The following is a 17,396-nucleotide window of genomic DNA, read 5'->3' as shown; positions in this document are numbered from 1 at the left end:
CACCTGCTGCTGTGGCACCAGAACCTCACTTTGCCTGGGGCCCCTCAGACGCTCCCACAGGAGGTGCCAAGGTGTGGTCAGGGTCAGTCTTCGTGGTGCCCCCGACCCCCGAGCTGCCTGTGTCCGGGCAGTGCCTTTCTGGAGGACGGAGCCAAGACCTCCAGCTGCGCCGCGTGCAGAGAGGAGTGGGCCTTGTGGCTCAGCAGGTGCCTGCTCCTGCTTCCACCCAGCTTCCTGCCATGGCCTGCGAGGGGGACCCCAATGATGCTCCTGGCTCCTGGTTTCAGCCTGGCCCAGAACCAGCAGTGGAAAATACTAAACTTTTAAAAAAGATTTATCTTTTTTTAAGATTTATTTATTTATTTGAAAATCAGAGTTATCCAGAGAAGGAGAGAGAGAGGTCCTCCATTTGCTGGTTCACTCCCCTATTGGCCATAACGGCTGGAGCTGCACCAATCTGAAGCCAGGAGCCAGGAGCTTCTTCCGGGTCTCCCACGCGGGTACAGGGGCCCAAGGACTTGGGCCATCTTCTACTGCTTTCCCAGGCCATAGCAGAGAGCTGGATCGGAGTGGAGCAGCTGGGACTCGAACCGGTGCCCACATGGGATGCCAGCACGGCAGGTAGAGGCTTTACCTGCTACGCCACAGCGCCAGCCCCAGGTTTATGTCTTTATTTGGAAGTCAGACTTGGAGAGAGAGATCCAGAGCCCAGCCCTGGCTGTTGCAGCCATTTGGGGAGTGAACCAGTGGACAGAAGACCTCTACCTCTCTCGCTCGCTCGCTCTCTCTCTCCCCCTCCCTCCCTCCCTTTCTGTAACTCTGCCTTTCAAATAAATAAATAAACCTTAAAAACATGAGTAATTCGGCTGCATCCCAGCAGAACGGGAATACACTTCCCGGGTCAGGAATTCGTCCACAGAACTCAGTGGGCAGACAGCTGCAGGGAAGGGGTGCAGGCGTGAGGCGGGCGCCCCCCGAAGGCCACGCAGTGGGGCCCGGACACCCATGTGCCACGGGGCTGTTCCCCGGGACCCCCTGGCCAGCAGCCTGAGACCTAGAGCAGGCAGCGCCCGCTTTGGGGGACCCTCCTGGGCCTGTCCCTGAGGCCACTGCTGACCCAGGCTCTGGTGGACACAGCACTCGGCCCCTGCTTCCCCCTTTGTGGGGGGGGGGGGCACCGTCGGAGCTGACAATACCGCAGGAGGCAACATGCGTGGTCTCCAGCTCCCGGCCTCAGGAACGGGCCACTGTGAGGGCCTCGGTGCCCTGTGCTGTCACCGTCACCAGGCCGTCCTGCTGCATCCCTGACTCTGTGTGAGGTTCCCGGCGTCCCAAGTCCTCCCCTGCACGCCCTTCCCTGGACGCCGAGGCTGGGCCCCCTCACGTCTGGGGGGTGGGACGAGACACCTGACAGCCCCCCCCCAACCTCTTTCCAGAAGAGACAAAGCCCTTCCGGAACGGCACGGGCAGCCCCTGGCGTCCTGGCCAGGCCTGGCCGGGTGTGGGTGGCCAAGGCCAGCTGCTGGGAGAGCCGGGAAACGATAGCCACAAAGACACGCTTGTCCCCAGGACAGAGCCGGGCCTTGTCCAGCTTGGGCCTTGCCACCCCATCCCCCACCTCTGAGGTCTGCAGCCAGCAGCTCGGGCCCCTCCCCCAGGCCCCCGGCAGGCACTGCTGGGCAGCCCATGGGGTGAGTGGTTGAGGACACACTCGCTGGACCGGATGAACGCACCTGAACCCAGGTCTGGGGCCTGGCAGGAGGCCCCGGAGGCCAGTGCTCAGTGGGCGAAGGTTGCAACCTGTCACCCCCTGACCTGCAGGCCCCAGGAGGCGACCCTGGCAGCCAGCTCTGTAGGAGCCGAGAGACCTGGCTTGAGGGCCGGGGGCTGGGGTGTGGTCGGCCGTCCAGGAGGCACAGAGGGCAGCGGCCTGGGCATGGGAGGGCTCGGGGAGTGGAGGAACCACTGCAGATTCTGGGCCCCAGCACTGAGGCTGCAGGGGAGGCAAGGCCTGCGGGTGGTGGGTGATGGGGCTGGCCCCCGGTCAGCAGAGGCCGCTCCTGGAGCAGGTGGAGCCCTGCGTCCCCACTGGTGGCCCTGATTCCCTACCGGCCAGAATGCAGGTTGCAGGGGGCCCATGGTCCTGCCCAAGGGGAGGGGACCCTCGTTCCCTGGCCTGGGGCACTGGCCAAGGGGCTGCAGCTCAGAGGGGACACCCCAGCTCCCCTGGATCTGGGTGGCCTGTCTGGGTGTCGATGGCAGAGGCCCACGAGGCTCAGCCCCTACTGCATCCCCGGACACCCCTCCCCCGCCCTGGGGTCGGTCCCGGGCTGCTTTGGAGACACCTTCGCTGCCCGCTCCGCCCGGGCTGGGGCCCCTCCTGGCGGCCGCTCGCCGCAGCTCGCAACGGGGCCAGCAGGGGGCGCCCTCAGCCTCCCCCGTGGCTGCGGCTCAGACGAGGCGGGGCCCAAACTCTTGGCTGGACTCAGGCCTCTTCCCCGCCCGCTCCACGTTCTGGGGTTTGCGTCCCAGCAGAAGAGCGGGCAGCCGGGGAGCCAGGATCATCCCGCGATCACCCCCTCCCCGAAACAGACACATGGCTGCCGGGAAGCTGACGGTTTAATGACAGGGAGCCCCCGCAGCGCCCGGGGCGGGCACACCAGCCAGCAGCCACGGACAGGACCCTGTGGCCTGGGGCCGCGTCAGAGCAGGCTCCGGGCTCTGCGGGGAGGGACGGGCTCCGAGGAAAGGACTTGTGTCCAGTCCATCCTCGGTCCTTTAAGGGGCTCGGGGCTCGGTGTGCACCCCACCCCACTCTGCGCCCAAGTCCTGTCCGGGAGCCTCTGCCCCGGCTGCTGCTGGCCGGGGTGCAAGGGCACATCCACAGGGGAGGCCACAGGAAGAACCCCCCACCTCCGGGGATTCTGTGGTCTGCAGGGGCTGGCACCGCCCAGCGGCAGCTTTGGCTGAGGCCCGCCGTGGACTGGGCTGGGGCTGGGGTGGCAGAGTCGCTGCCCACGGGTGTCGCTGGGCGGGAGGTACATCGCCTGCAGGCCCTCGGCCAGGGGCAGAGCCCGGCTGGGCACCGCGCCCCATCCGCGTCCTTGGTCGGAAATACACGTGCGGAAACCGCGCAGCGCGCACGGCCCGCACGGCTCAGCCCCTGCAGACGCGCGCCCCACGCCACAGGCGTCTAGCTGGCGTCCCGCCGCTGGTTCTTGGAATGGAACTTGCTCATGAGCTCCTCCAACTCCGACCCGCTCTGCTGCTTCTAAGGAGAAGAGACAGGGTGGCGTGGGCGTGGGCGCGCGCGCCGGGGCGGGGGGCGGGGGGCGCGTGGCGCGCGCTCACCTCCAGCACGGCCTTCTGCACCGTGAGCTGGCTGTACACGCGGGCGCCCTCCTCCCCGCACACCTTCCTCAGCTCGTCCTTGTTGAGCGAGAAGAGCTGCGGGCCCGTCAGGATGCCCAGGTTCTCCACGATTCTGCGGGCGGACGGGCGGAGGCAGTGAGGGCGGGCCGTGGGCGCGCCCGCCGCCCCCGCCGCCCCCGCCGCCCGCCAGCCCCGCCCCGCCGCTCACCGAGCGCTAAAGGCCTTGGCTTCCAGCCAGGCGCGGACCTCTTCCGGGCCGGAGTCGAAGCTGAGCGGTGGGTGCGCGGGGGCGCTGCGCTCGGCGCGGGGCTGGCGCGGCGGCTGCGCGCGGATGTGGTTGATTTTGCGCACCAGCTCGTCGTTGACCTCGTCCATGTGGTGGATGAGCTCTGCGGGGGGGGGGGGGGGACAGCGGGCTCAGCCGCCAGCCCGCCGGCCGCTCCCCTCCTCGCACCCCCCCCCCCGCCCCGCACAGCACCCGCTCACCGTCTTTGTTCCCCGCAAAGCTCGGGGGCAGCTTGTGGGTCGGGCTGGCTGGACCCCAGTACTTCTGTCCAGCCTGCGGGGTCGGGGTCGGGGGGTATCAGGCGCTCCGCCCGCCGCTCCTCCCGCCCTGCCCCCGCCTCCCGCGCCCGGGTGCGGGATCCCCTGGCCAGCCCCGGACAGTGCCTGGAGCAGCCCGGACTCCAGGAGGCGCGCAGACGTGGCTACCCCTCCCCCACCCCTGCTCCGGGCCCTGGGCAGGACGGAGCCCGGGCGGGCGGGCGGGCGGGCACCTCGAGCGGGCCGGCCGCGTCCTCGGGCCGGGCTTCGGCCAGGATGTTGCAGGGCACGTAGCCGGCCTGGCCACTGCGGTTGCACAGCTTCCACCACTGCCGGCCGTCCTCCAGCACCTGCGGGCAGCAGCGGGTGAGGCCCGCACACCCCACCCCGCCCTGCTCACAGCTCCCACAGCAGCCCGGGGCCTTCCCCACGGCCAGTGGATGGAGACCCCTCCCCCGCCAGCCCACCGCTCACAGGGAGCACTCCCGGAGCCCTCCGAGGCCTGTCCTAGCCCCCTGCGGGCCTCCCCTCCCCCGCCCCTTTCCCTGGGGGCTGGCCGGCCTGGATTCCACCGGGTGGGATGCGGCTCCTGCACCAGTGAGTGACAGCCTGGCCAGGTCTCCTGGAGGGTCCCCACCTGCCAGAGGCTGCTCAGCCCAGCCCCCGCTCAGCCAGGGAGCCCCCTGCCCCAGCTGGAGCTGCCCCGTGGGGGCCCCGTGGGGGGTTGGGCTGCAGCCCTCACCTCCAGGACCTCATCCTTGAGCACGGACAGCTCATTGGCGTTGCGGGCGGTGAAGTCGTAGAGGATCCTGACGTACTTCGCCATGGCCGGCGTGGGCTGGTGGCCCCTGCGTGGGACAGGAGGGGCTCAGCGCAGGGCTGGGCTGGGCCGGGCCGGGCCTTCCCGGTGCAGTGCCTCAGCCGCGCAGCGGTCCAGGTCACAGCGCAGTGAGGCTGCGCTCCTCAGCCGGGAATGAAAACTGTGACAGCCCCAGAGCGCTGGGCCGCGGAGGTGGGCGGGGCTGGCCCCAACCCAGGCCACCCAGGGGCCTCCAGCTGAGAAGCCTGCACCTGCACCCCACACAGCAAGCCTAGGCTGCCCGGTCAGTGTGGCGCTGGCCACAGGGCAGCTCCCTGGGGAGGGGGACGCTTCTCACGGCTGCCGGGACAAGGGGCGTGGCGGGCTTGGTTAAACGTGGGAGACCTGGACAGAGCTCGGGTCCCAGTTCTGCCAGGCCCAGCTACTTGGGGATGGATGGAGACCTCTCTCTCCCTCTTTCAAGTAAACAGTCAGCAAATCACAAAGCAGGGCCGTGTTGTGGCACAGCGTGTGTGTGCACCTCGCCTTGGCGTCCCGGCTGCTCGGTCTCCCGCTAACGCTCCTGGGAGAGCAGATCCCGGCCCAGGAGCTGGCCCCTGCCGCCTACGTGGGAGACCTGGATGAGCTCCAGGCCCTCGCCTGGCTCAGCCATGCCCACTGTGGCCGTTTGGGGAGTGAACCAGCAGATGGAAGATCTGTCTGTCTCTCCCTCTCTGTCATTCTGCCATCCAGATAAATAAATAAATCTTTAAAAAGAATGAAATACAATGCAGGCTGTGGCCCCTGCCCCTGGTGGTGAGAGACACTCCCCAGGCAGGCCCTGGGCCAGGACCCAGAGCAGAGCGGAAGTGAGGGTGGGGGGGGGCAGGGAGGTGAGGGCCAGGTCACGCACCAGGAGGGACGGCTCTGGCGCGGGCACATCCTCGCCCTGGGACCTCCGTGAGCTCAGCAAAGCCCTGTTTATTCCCAGGTCACCTGCTCCAGGTGTTCTCTTATAGCACCAGGGAGGGGCTAAGGCAGGAACCTCCTCCCCTTGACTCACAAGGAAGCGTGGAGGCAGCGAGGGCTGAACCCCCACCGGTACACAGCGCGGTGGCAGCCTACACGCGGGAGAGCCCCTATGCTTTGGAGAGTGAGGGTCGCGCCCTGAGCGGGGCTCACCTGTGACCGTGTGTGGGGCCAGCGGCCAACAGGGCCTCCCCCGGGGGCGTGGCCTCAGGGGCAAGGCCGTGCTTCAGGGAGTTGCGGAAGGACAGTCGGCTCCCTGGAGTCAGCTGTGGGGAAAGCAGACGCTGTGGGCGTGCCGAGCGGGGAAGGAGGGAGGGACCAGGCCCGGGCCAGGCCGGGACCGCAGCACTGGGGACTCGGGGAACCAGCTGTGACGGAGGCATCACCAAGACAGAGCCAGACACCCGGGCGGGGCCACAGGGACGTGGACGGGGCTGGGGGAGAGGAGCCAGCCCAGCTGGGGGGGGGCTGGGGGAGAGGAGCCAGCCCAGCTCGGGGGGGGGGGCAGCCGGGTTGCAGCGGGGCTGTGAGGACTCTGACCTCAGCATCTGGGGCCGGGGCCAGGCCCTCCACCTCCCAGGGGGCCTCCTGCAGCACGTCCAGGGGCGGCTCCCAGCCGCTGTGGAACCTGGGCACGTAGAGGAGCACCTGCGGCTCCCGTGGCCACTCAGCGCTGGAAGGAAAGTCCCGGGGGTCAGTGGCAACCCGGCCAGAACCCCCATCCAGGTGTGCCCCCACTCCTTCCCCGCCACACGGTACCGGGGCCTTGTCCAGGTCTCCCCCAGCGACTCCCACAGTGCCATCTCTTTGGGCACCAGGTGGCCGCGCAGGAAGCCCACGGCGTCCCTGGACAGCAGGGGGCTGGACACGGAGCGGGCAATGTCGGGGCCCCCGCAGGTGTTCACGATCTGCGGTACAGCGGGGTTCAGATGGGCCCCAGCCCCTCCACCCTCCACCCTCCGCCTGCAGCTCCCGGGACCCCAGCTCTCCCACGCCCCGCCCCCGCGCCCCCAGCACCAGGTCCAGGGTCCCCAGCCCCTCCCACGCCCCGCCCCCAGCACCAGGTCTAGAGGCCCGAAGAGGAAGTGCACGAGCTCCGCTGCACTGGGGTTCTGGATATGCTTCCGCAGCTTGGCCTGGGGGGGCACAGGGGGCGGGGTCAGGTGGGGGCGGGGACACGGGCGGGGGACAAGTGAGGGCGGGGACACGGGCGGGAGGGGGACAGGTGGGGACGGGGACACGGGTGGGATGGGACAGGTCGGGGCGGGGACACGGGCGGGAGGGGACAGGTGGGGGCGGGGACACGGGTGGGATGGGTCAGGTGAGGGCGGGCACAGGGGGCAGGGTCAGGTGGGGGCGGGGACACGGGCCGGGGGGGGGGGGACAGGTGGGGGCGGGGACACGGGCGGAAGGGGGACAGGTGGGGGCGGGGACACGGGCGGGATGGGACAGGTGGGGGCGGGGACACGGGCGGAAGGGGGACAGGTGGGGGCGGGGACACGGGCGGGAGGGGGACAGGTGGGGGCGGGGACACGGGCGGGATGGGTCAGGTGAGGGCGGGGACGCGGGCGGGAGGGGGACAGGTGGGGGCGGGGACACGGGCAGGGGGCAGGTGAGGGCGGGGACACGGGCGGGAGGGGACAGGTGGGGGCGGGGACACGCGGGGGCGGGGACACGGGCGGGGGCAGGTGAGAGCAGCGGGCCGGAGGCGCCACGCACCAGCAGGTTGAGCGCCAGCTTGGTCTTCTGGAAGCAGTCCACAAACTCGCTCTCGGATGGCGGCCGCGCCCGCAGTGTGAGAACGCCCTCTGCGGGTGGGGCAGCCCTGAGCCGCGGGCGCTGCGGGCGGTGCGGGCGCGGCCCCGCGGCCCCCCTCCGCCGCCCGCGCGCACCTGCCGGCCCCTCCCCGCCCGCGCGCACCCGCGGCCCCCGCGCGCACCTGCCGGCCCCTCCCCGCCCGCGCGCACCCGCGGCCCCCGCGCGCACCTGCCGGCCCCTCCCCGCCCGCGCGCACCCGCGGCCCCCGCGCGCACCTGCCGGCCCCTCCCCGCCCGCGCGCACCCGCGGCCCCCGCGCGCACCTGCCGGCCCCTTGCGGGCCTTCTTCTTGCCCTTCTTGCGTTGGTTCAGCTGCTTGAACGCCTCGGCCGCCTTCTGCAGCCGCGCCACGAACCACTCGATGTCGTCCAGGGCGCAGTTGAGGATTTGCTGCGGTGCGGGGGGCAGGGGTCAGCGGCCGGGGGCCCCTCCGCGGCGGGGGGAGACCGCCCCGCAGGCGCCCGGCCCGCACCCACCGTCTCCTTCTCGATCTTCTGCGCCAGGGCGGCCCGGGGCTCCTCGTCCTGCGAGTCCTGGCGGCAGAAGCCTGGCGGGGGACGGCGCAGCTGTGGACCCCGGCCCGCCCCGCCCCGAGCGCGCCCCGCCCACCCCCGTCGCGCACCTGGCTCGCCGGCGGGCGCCCAGGCCCCCACGCGGTTCCTGGCCTGAGCCGAGTCCCTGCCGAGGCGCTGGAAGGGCACGGGGGCCGGGCCCTGGGGAGGGGGCAGGATCGACTGCCGCTGCCGAATCTTCTCCTGGTGGCCCCTGGCGGCACAAAGACCGCCCCGCTTAGCCGGGCCGGGCGACCCCGCCCCGCCCCGCCCCCCCGCGAGACCCCCGCCCTACTTGAGGGTCTGCGGCCGCGTCTTCTTGCCCAGCCGGCAGTCGGCCAGCGCGCTCTCGATGTCCTCGTGCACCAGCTCCGCCTGCGGGCCCGGGGCGTCAGGGCGGTGGGCGCAGCGCGGGGCCCACGGCCGCCGCCCCCCGGCCGGTCCTCACCTCCACCTCGTCGCAGTGGAAGAAGTGGACGTCGGGCTTGGTCTGCTCGGGGTCCTGGCACACGAGCAGCAGCACGGACGCGTAGCGCAGCTGGTTCAGCACCGTCTGGCTGAGCTGCACGGTGGCCAGCGGGAAGTTCTCCAGCTCCTCCTGCGGGCGGGCGGTCAGGCGCGGCGGGCACACGGCCACCCGCGACTCGCGGCACACACACCTGTGGGCCCCAGCCGCGCCCCCAGGCCCCCCCCCCCGCCCCGGCCGGGCCGCACCTGGGACTCCACGTCCAGCAGCCGCACGCAGCGGTCGTCCACCTGCAGAAGCATCTCCTGCGTCCAGATCTTGTCCTTGGAGCTCAGCTGCACCAGCTTGCGGATGGCGTCGTCCACGGACGCGATGGCCTCGCTCTTGTCCATGATAAACGTGGCCAGGTGCTGGGGAGGGGCGGGCCACTGCTGGGTTCAGTGCTGCCTGTGCTGGCCCTCAGGTGGACATCAGTGGGGGCCGTAACCAACCCCACCGGGCAGTGTTGTGGGCTCCACTCTCCCAGCCCCCTCCCCACGGGGCTCCCGGTGACCACTGGCCTTTGCCAGACCAGTCCCTGCTCCTGTGCCTCTGTGGGCACAGCCACAGCCCCGGGGGGGGGGGGCTGCCGGGGCGGGGCTCTGCAGGCTGGTTTGCTGCTGTCTCCCAGCTCCCGCCATGGCCCGGAGCATCCACCCGGGCCCTCACTGAGCCACAAACCCAACACGGACTGGGACCCTCAGACACTAAACTCGAACACGACACCACGGAAAGGCCCCCGGAGGACACCCGGGGCAGCTCCCCACGGCCTGCTCCGTGGGTGCTACCTAAGCAAAAGCAAAACCTGACACCAACAAAGCTGCAGAAGACAGGATCTCCGCCCGGTCCCTGGGAAACGCCACGGAGAGGGCGGACACAGGCAGCAGGAAGTTTCCTCACAGAGGGGACAGCGTTCACCCCGAGGCGGCAGAGGGCAGGGAGCGTGGACAAGCGGCCCAGGCTTGAGCGGCGAGGCCACGGAAACGGACTCGGTGACCACTCAGGAGCCTGCGCCCCCGGCCCTGCGGCTCTGCTGTTTGGGGACGGATCGACCGACACGGAGAGGCCTGGTGTCACCCCCGCGGGCTCCCACCCCAACCTGGCTGGCCCCCGCGGGACAAGGCGGGGACACACACCTCTCCCCCAGCTCCCACACGTGTCACAGCCAGGCCGGCCAGCCTAGGGGCCAGCAAGAGGGGACAGAGAGAGTGGGCAGGAGCTCCCAGGGGCTGTGTGCATGAGGCCGGACACACCTGGAACACACACTGCTGGGAGAGACCAGCACAGCCAGGAGATACGGCCAGGCCACTGGACTGGGCCAGGCCCCTGGACCACTGGACACAACAGGAGGACACGACCAGAAGCTCCTGGCTCCTGCTTTGGCCTGGCCCAGCCCTGGCCATTGTGGCCATCTGGGGAATGAACCAGTGGGTGGAAAACCTCTCTTTCTCTCTCTCTCTCTCCCTCCCTCTCTGTAACTGTCTCTCAAATAAATAAATAAATGAATCTTAAAACGAAACAGACACTGCCGCCTGCATCCCACATCACAGGGCCTGGGTTCAAGTCCCAGCCCCGCTTCTGAATCAGCTCCCTGCTAATTCACCTGGCAGGCAGCAGTGAGGGCTACGTGCTTAGGCCCTGCCACCCACAGAGGAGACCCAGAGGGAGTGCCTGGCTCCTGGCTTCAAGCTGGCCCAGCCCTGGCTGTTGTGGGCATTTGGAGAGTGAACCAGCTGTCTGTCTCTCACTTTCTGCCTTTGAAGTAAATAAAATAAAGAAATACAAATTGGGGCTGGCATTGTGGCACAGTGCAAAGCCAGCTTCTCGTAGGAACGTTGGATCAGGTCCCGGCTGCTGCTCTTCCGATCCAGCTCCCTGCTGTGGCCGGGGAAAGCAGTGGAGGACGGATCAAGTGCTTGGGCCCCTGCACCTGCGTGGGAGACCTGGAGGAAGCTCCTGGCTCCTGGCTTCGGCCTGGCCCAGTCTCAGGGTCACTGCAGCCATTTGGGGAGTGGTCCAGCAGGTGGAAGATCTCTCTGTCTCTCTCCTCCTCTATCTTTGTAATTCTGGCTTTCAAACAAATAAGTCTTTTTAAAAAAGAAATAAAACTTAAACATGAAAGGTGCAAGGGCAGGCATCGGCCTAGAGGCTAAGGCCAGGTGAAGACGCCTTTACGTACTTGACAGGTAGAGAGGGAGGTCCTCCCTCTGATGGTTCACTCTGCAATGGCCAGGGCTGGGTCAGGCCGAAGCCAGGAGCCAGGAGCTTCCTCCGGGTCTCCCGCGCGGGTGCAGGGGCCCAAGCACTTGGGCCATCTTCCACTGCTTTCCCAGGGCATAGCAGGGAGCTGGGTTGGAAGTGGAGCAGCCGGGACTTGAACCTGTGCCCACATGGGATGCCGGCACTGCAGGCAGCGGCTGAGCCCACGGCACCACGGTGCCAGCTGCTTGACCACAGCTTTCTGCCAGTAAGGACCCTGGGAGGTGCAGTGGTGGCTCAAGTGTCAGGGTCCCTGCCCCCCACCTGGGAGCCCTGGGCCATCAGCTGGCCCATCCTGTCTGTGGGGAGTGAACCAGAGGATGGGCGCTCTCCCTCCGTCTCTATCTATTCAAATAGTGTAAATGAATAACTAAAAAAACCAAAGGGGGCATCCCCACAGATCTTAGAGACGTGAAGGGAATTCTAACCAAAGTCTCCCCACAAAGAAAGCTGTGCCCCCAAAGGCCCCCAGGGGCCCTAGAGACCACGTGAGGAAGAAGCAACAGCAGACGAGACAGCGAGGCCCTGACACCTGCCCAGGTCTGTCCGACAGCAAGGCAAGGGGGTCAGATGCCTCGGACGCCCCAGAGAGGAGAGTCGGCCCGGCCGACGCCCCAGCGGCCAACCCTGCCCCGCCGGCGCCTGTCCCGGCTGCTCCACTTCCTGTCCAGTTCCCCCTGATCGCCTGGGAGGGCGGCAGAGGTCGGCCCAGGTTCCTTGGCCCCTGCACGCATGAGGGAGACCTGGAGGAAGCCTGGCCCGGCCCCGGCTGTTCCGGCCACCTGGGGGGGACTCAGCGGATGGAAGGCCCCTCTCTCTCAGTCTCCCCCTCCCCGGGTCTCTGGCCTCCCAGTCAGCAGACCTGATGCTGCCCTGAGCAGGGGCGGTGGGCGGTGGGCAGTGGGTGGTGGGCGGTGGGCGGAGCAGCCCCACGGGGAGGGGACGCTCACACGGGGGAAAGGCCGCGCGGAAGCAGGGGTCCCAGCGGGCCACGGCCCCCACGGCGGGATGGCAGCGGCCTCTGAGAACAGAGGGTGACCGCGGGCCATCAAAACCGGACCTCCGAGCAGCCGGAGGCGGCGTCCAGGTCCCACTCCCGCCCCACTCCTGCTCACGTTGGCCCCGGGGGCCCTTCCACCCCCGCGGGAGACCTGGACGGAGTTCCCGGCCCCTGGCTCGGGCCTGGCACGGCCACCGCAGGCATCGGGGACTGAGCCGGCAGCTAGGGGCTCTTGTGGCTCAGCGTTTTGGGGCGACAGTGGTGGTGACACAGCTGCAGGGTACCCCGCTGGACCCACCGCACAAGACAAAGGAGCTCACCCACAGACACGGGCCTCGGGGATCAGGGTGGGTCTGGCCCGCGCCCTCGGGCCCCGGGCGGGAAAACCCCACACACTGCACACCCCTGCTGTCCTCTGGGAGGGCAGAGCCAGGCCAGCAGGAGCAAAGTCCAGGCACCCGGCCAGGAGGCCCAGGCAGCTCCTCACCTCTGAGGGCAGAGTCCCGGGCAGAGAGGTGCTGGCATTGCCGGGAAGGAACCGCAGGACACCTCTGTGCCCGGCCCACGGGCTCCGAGCCGGCAGCCGCCGCCCACTGGGCCACGCAGCCCAGCAGGAGTGCCCTGGTCACGGCCCAGGCTGCGAGGCCTCGGGACTCCTGGAGGTTCCTTGTACCCATTCCACAGAGGAGGAAGCTGAGGTGTGGGAGAGACGCCCCATCACTGCAGCCGGGGCCACGCAGGCTCCCCTCCCCCACAGCCCCTGTGCCAGGCCGGCCAGCTCCCGGGCACAGGAGGGCTGAGCCGGTGCGAGGCAGACCCTGGGCTGCCAGTGACAGCTGAAGGGATGGAGACCCGAGTGGAGTCGCCGCTCCTGGCTTCCGCCTGGCCCGGGAGCCTCCCCGCCCTGTGTGTCCCCTGCTTCTCAGAACTCTGGTGATGGGTTATAAAACTCGGACAGCGCCTCCTCGGCTGACCACAGAGGGGGCCACCTTCCACCTCCACATCCAGGCCCCCGCCCGGGGACACAGCGCCCAGGAGTCTCCCTGGGCAGTACTGGTCAGTGGCACCCCCTGGGGAGGGAAGCGGCTGCTGCAGGTGTCAGCCGGGGCCTCCCCTCCCCTGCCGGCCCAGGGGCCTCACCTGCACGTGGTACTGGGAGGTCTCCTGCATGATGACGTTGGAGTTGGAGTATTTCTTCCTCTGCTCTGATGTGGGGAGACTCAGTCAGTCCAGGGGACAGGGCCACCACAGGGGACAGAGTCGGGTGAGGGGTTGGGAAGTCCCCCAGCGTCCGTGGAGGGGGCAGCGGCTGCCTGTGCCTGGAGGGCTGCCCCCCCCCACCCTCACAGCTGCTGGCTACAAAGCCCCCGCACCCCTCTTGCTTTCCAGATGGGGGTGTTCAAATGGGGGGTGTGGTGGGCTGGGGGCAGGGACTCAGGCAGGAACAGGACAGGGCTGGGGGAGGGTGGCCAGCCCCCTCCCCCCCGCCGACACCGGGCTGCTCACCCCCCCCCCCCCGCCCGCGATCAGGTTCCTGTGAGCAGCACGGGATCAATATTGATGCTCCCTGAATTATTTGTGAAGGCCGCTCCCCTTACGGGTGGGGGAGGGGCGTTTTGCCGCTGCTCAGAGCACCAGGGTAGCCAGGGTGGGGGAGCCGCGAACCTCACTCACCAAACAGGTCCTTGGCACTCATCTTGGCCACGCCATCGGCCCGGCCCAGGCTGCCACTGCGGGGGAGGGGCAGGTGAGGCCACAGCCGGGGCAGGGGCACCCCTCCCCGGGGGCCCGCGGTGGGCATGGGGCTCGGCTCACTTGGTGGCACCCGGGCAGCAGCTCACGGACCCTGAGTGGCTCATGGCGTCCTCGGTTCTCAGAGGCGGTGGCCGGCGGCGCAGACCTCAGCCCGGTGCAGTCTGGAGCCCGGGGCCCTGCTCACAGCTGAGTGGACAGGGGAGCTGAGCTGACACCTCCTGGCCTGGCCGGGGCCTGGGCAGGGGTCCTCAGGAAGCAGAGCCCCTGCCCTGGGCCCCACCTCGCCCCAGACCCTCTCTCTGGTCTAAGCGGGCTGGGGGTGCTGGGATGACAGTGCCCAGGTCCTGGGGGCCAGCGGGGCAGGAGGGCGGGGCTGTGGAGAAACAGCCCGGAAGAAGCCCCCGCCCCAGGCCCCGTCCCTGCTCCCCCAAGGCCTCTGCCTCCGCTGGCGCTGCCCAGGGACTCGTGCTCCTACACAGACTGGCCCCTGGCTCCCTCTTCGGTCTGGGGGCTCTCGGGGGGCCGGAGCAGGTTGTGTGCACGGAGTCCTGGGGTCCCAGCCACCCAGAAGGCTCCCCGCGGAGAGGGTCCCGGCCAGGACAGGACCCCTGACAGGAGGCCCAGCAAGGGGGAGTGGGCGGGGCAGCACTGCTGCCCAGAGGGGTGCCTGGCCCCTCCCCGGGGGGCGGCGGAGCCTGTGTCCCCAGCCAGACTGACGTCCTGTGGGCTGCTGGGCAGGGCCCTCCTGGGGGTGTCCAGGCGTGGCCCGGGGGGCTTGGCCGGATTCCTCTGTCCACCCGTCTGTGCAGTATGTCCGGAATGTTCATGACCTCAGTGGGTGAGTCCCGGTGTTTGCTTAATGAAATTCCTGGCTGGCTCAGCCAAGGCGCTGGCACGTGGGGCCAGTGTGCACGTGTGCGCACACGAACACACACACACACGCAGCAACACAGCAACACCACAGATACACACAGATCCAACACACACAGACACGATACACTCACACACACACAGACACCACACACACACAGACACCACACACACATACACACAGACACGATACACAACACACACACAAATACCACACACACATACACACAGAGCAACACCATAGATACACAGACACCACATACAACACACAGACACCACACACACATCAACATCTCACAGACACAGACACCACAAACACACGCAGCAACACAGCAACACCACAGATACACACAGATCCAACACACACAGACACGACACACTCACATACACACAGACACCACACACACACACACAGACACCACACACACACACAGACACCACACACACACACACACAGACACGATACACAACACACACACAAATACCACACACACATACACACAGAGCAACACCATAGATACACAGACACCACATACAACACACAGACACCACACACACAGACACACAACACACATCAACATCTCACAGACACAGACACCACAAACACACGCAGCAACACAGCAACGCCACAGATACAGACACCACACACAATACACACACAGACACGATACACTCACATACACAGAGCAACACCATAGATACAACACAGACACCACACACACGTCAACACACACCATCACACACACACAGCACACACATGCACAGACACAAACGCCATACACACATGTACACATATCACATATGTCAACACACAGCACACACAGACACCATACACACACATACACACATCACAACACAGCATACAAACACACCATGCACTACACACAAACACAGATTCTCTGATACACGCACACACGTGGGCACACACATGGCACACACAGGGGCACACACACGGCACACGGAGGGGCACACACACGGCACACACAGGGGCACACACACGTGGGCACACACACGGCACACACACGTGGGCACACACACGGCACACACAGGGGCACACACACACGGCACACATAGGCTGAGACTTGCGCATGCTGTGTCTTCTGCTCCCTGGGGGGCGGCAGGGGGCATCAGGCCCCAGGTGGGGATCAGGCCCCGGGGTGGGTGGGGCCCCAGGGGCTTGGGCTGCACTTTGGCTCACGGTCATGGCTTTCCGGGTCTGCAGGCAGGGCCAGGCATGCACGGTGCCCAGCTGGCCCCACGGGCTCCAAGTTCAAATTCCAGCTCCACGCTGGGTGACCTTGGGGAGGGGTCAGCTTACTCACAGGGGCTCCTGGCTGCCCTCCAGGAGCTGGGCGGGGCCCTGGGGTAACCCTGGGAGGCTGTGAGTGGAGAGACCCCGAAGGGCCTGGGGGTGTGCCCGGTGGGCCCAGGAGACGCGCCTGGCATCCGGTGGCCTTGGGCAGCAGTGGGAGGGGAGGGGTGGGGCAGAGGTGGTCTGGGGCGGGCCTCAGGGGATGACCAGTCTGCCTTCTGTCCCCTGCCACCAGGGCCTGGGAGCCCTCGGGATCCTCCCCGAAGCACCGGAGGCCCAGCCGGGACCGGAACCTGGTCCTGGAGGCCCTGCCTGGCTCGGACACCCAGGAAGTGCCAGGTCGGGCAAGGGAAGCCCCTCTCCCTACCTCCCCCGAGCCGACCTGGGGGCTGGGAGGGGGCGGCCGCGTGGGTGAGTCACCGCGGCTGCCTTGAAGACGTCGGTGCGCCCGGCGCCTCCCAGCACCGACGGGCAGGCCCTGCCCGGCCCGGCCCGGGCCCCCAGCGCACCGAGAGCCCCGCGCCCGGCGCCCCCGCCCGCGCGCCTCGGCGGAGCGCTCACCTGCTGCCCGCGAAGGTCCCTCGGCCCCGCGTCCGCCGCCGTCCCAGTCTGTCCGCGCCTGGGCCGCCGCGCTCGGTGTCCGCGGACGGGCGGGACGCGCGGCGGGGCGGGGCGGGCCGGACGGGGCGAGGTGGAACCTGAGCGACAGGTTCGGAGTCACCGGGGTGCGCGGGGCGGGGCCCGGAGCCTCGCCCCCGCCCTCCGGCCCCACCCCCAGTCCTGCGCGGCCCCCGACCCAGCTGGGCCCCCCGGCGCGGGCGGCACGGAACCGGCAGAGCTCGCCCCGCAGGTGTGGGGGCCCCGGGGTCGCTGCTGGCACTGGCGGCCCGCTGAGGGCTCCAGCCGCGAGGAGGCCAGGGCTGCGTCCCCGGCCACAGGTGTCCCCCGCGGGCCCCAGGTCCAGAGGGATCCCCTTTCGGTTCAGCCCAGCCCCGACCCCCATTACTGGGGAGCGGCCCGGCTCCGGCTGTGCGGGGGTCAGAGGCGGTTCTGAGCGCCTCAGATGGGCGGGGCCACGCAAGCAGCCTCCAGCCTGGACACCTGAGTGAGGGCGGGGCTCCCTCTCCCTCCCCAAGGCCCACATCTCTGGGACCCCGGGGACAGGTCGGAGGGCAGGTGCCCTGGGCTGGTAGGCGAGAAGGAAGTGCACACGGGCAGAGGTCAGGCCCAGGCCACGCTGGACCCGCCCTAGGGACCCACAGGCTCTGACTGCTGCTAGGGAGGCCAGGCCAGGTCCAAGGTCCCAGGAGGGCCGGTGGCACCGCAGCTGGGCTGTGCAGACAGACAGGAAGTGGCGCGGGGCCTGCCCAGGGCCGGTGGGGCCTGGCTTCCTGGTTTATGGCCTTTGCGGCTGATCTGGAACACACCTGGATCCCGCTGCCCACGTGACCTCGCCCTGCCCCAGCAGCCCAGGCCCGCAGTGGGCACCGTCCACGCCGAGTCAGCAGTCTCCTTTGCGCCGCTGTCTGCGCCCCCTCCCCCAGGGGGACACTGCCTCCTGCAGGCGGGGGCGGGGTGTGTAGG

At 68.6% G+C, this 17,396-nt stretch overlaps 1 protein-coding gene across 2 annotated transcripts; it reads right to left on the bottom strand.

Moving 5' to 3' along the window:
* Positions 1-2,601: 2,601 nt before the first annotated feature.
* On the bottom strand, positions 2,602-16,512 carry EPS8L2 (EPS8 signaling adaptor L2). Of its 2 annotated transcripts, none has more exons than XM_089308129.1 (21): positions 16,374-16,512; positions 13,691-13,816; positions 13,550-13,605; positions 13,016-13,080; positions 8,826-8,987; positions 8,560-8,709; positions 8,407-8,486; positions 8,183-8,325; positions 8,037-8,107; positions 7,824-7,950; positions 7,463-7,551; positions 6,805-6,879; positions 6,503-6,651; positions 6,284-6,416; positions 5,897-6,009; positions 4,658-4,763; positions 4,149-4,265; positions 3,859-3,931; positions 3,581-3,761; positions 3,352-3,484; positions 2,602-3,271 (listed from the first exon to the last, which is right to left on the bottom strand). In XM_089308129.1, the coding sequence occupies exons 2-21, from the start codon at positions 13,732-13,734 to the stop codon at positions 3,194-3,196; spliced, it is 2,145 nt and encodes a 714-aa protein (XP_089164255.1). In that variant the 5' UTR covers positions 13,735-13,816; positions 16,374-16,512; the 3' UTR covers positions 2,602-3,193. The 2 variants fall into 2 exon arrangements, with proteins under 2 accessions (XP_089164255.1, XP_089164279.1); XM_089308153.1 differs by having other exon boundaries at positions 13,721-13,816.
* Positions 16,513-17,396: the final 884 nt, after the last annotated feature.

The sequence above is a fragment of the Oryctolagus cuniculus genome, chromosome 1, assembly GCF_051225735.1.
Source record: "Oryctolagus cuniculus isolate XC-2025 breed Fujian yellow rabbit chromosome 1, ASM5122573v1, whole genome shotgun sequence".
NCBI lineage: Eukaryota > Metazoa > Chordata > Mammalia > Lagomorpha > Leporidae > Oryctolagus > Oryctolagus cuniculus.
This window is presented reverse-complemented; position numbering and strand designations above follow the sequence as displayed.

What these genes read in the sequence shown, in the direction of transcription:
- EPS8L2 (XM_089308129.1), bottom strand. Translation starts at nt 13,734, where the DNA reads ATGAGCCACTCAGGGTCCGTGAGCTGCTGCCCGGGTGCCACCAA. An exon ending in ACGCGGCCGCAGACCCTCAA is followed by an intron (nt 8,326 to 8,406) that starts GTAGGGCGGGGG and finishes TTGTGCCGCCAG; the next exon opens with GGGCCACCAGGAGAAGATTC. An exon ending in GCCAAGGCCTTTAGCGCTCG is followed by an intron (nt 3,485 to 3,580) that starts GTGAGCGGCGGG and finishes GTCCGCCCGCAG; the next exon opens with AATCGTGGAGAACCTGGGCA.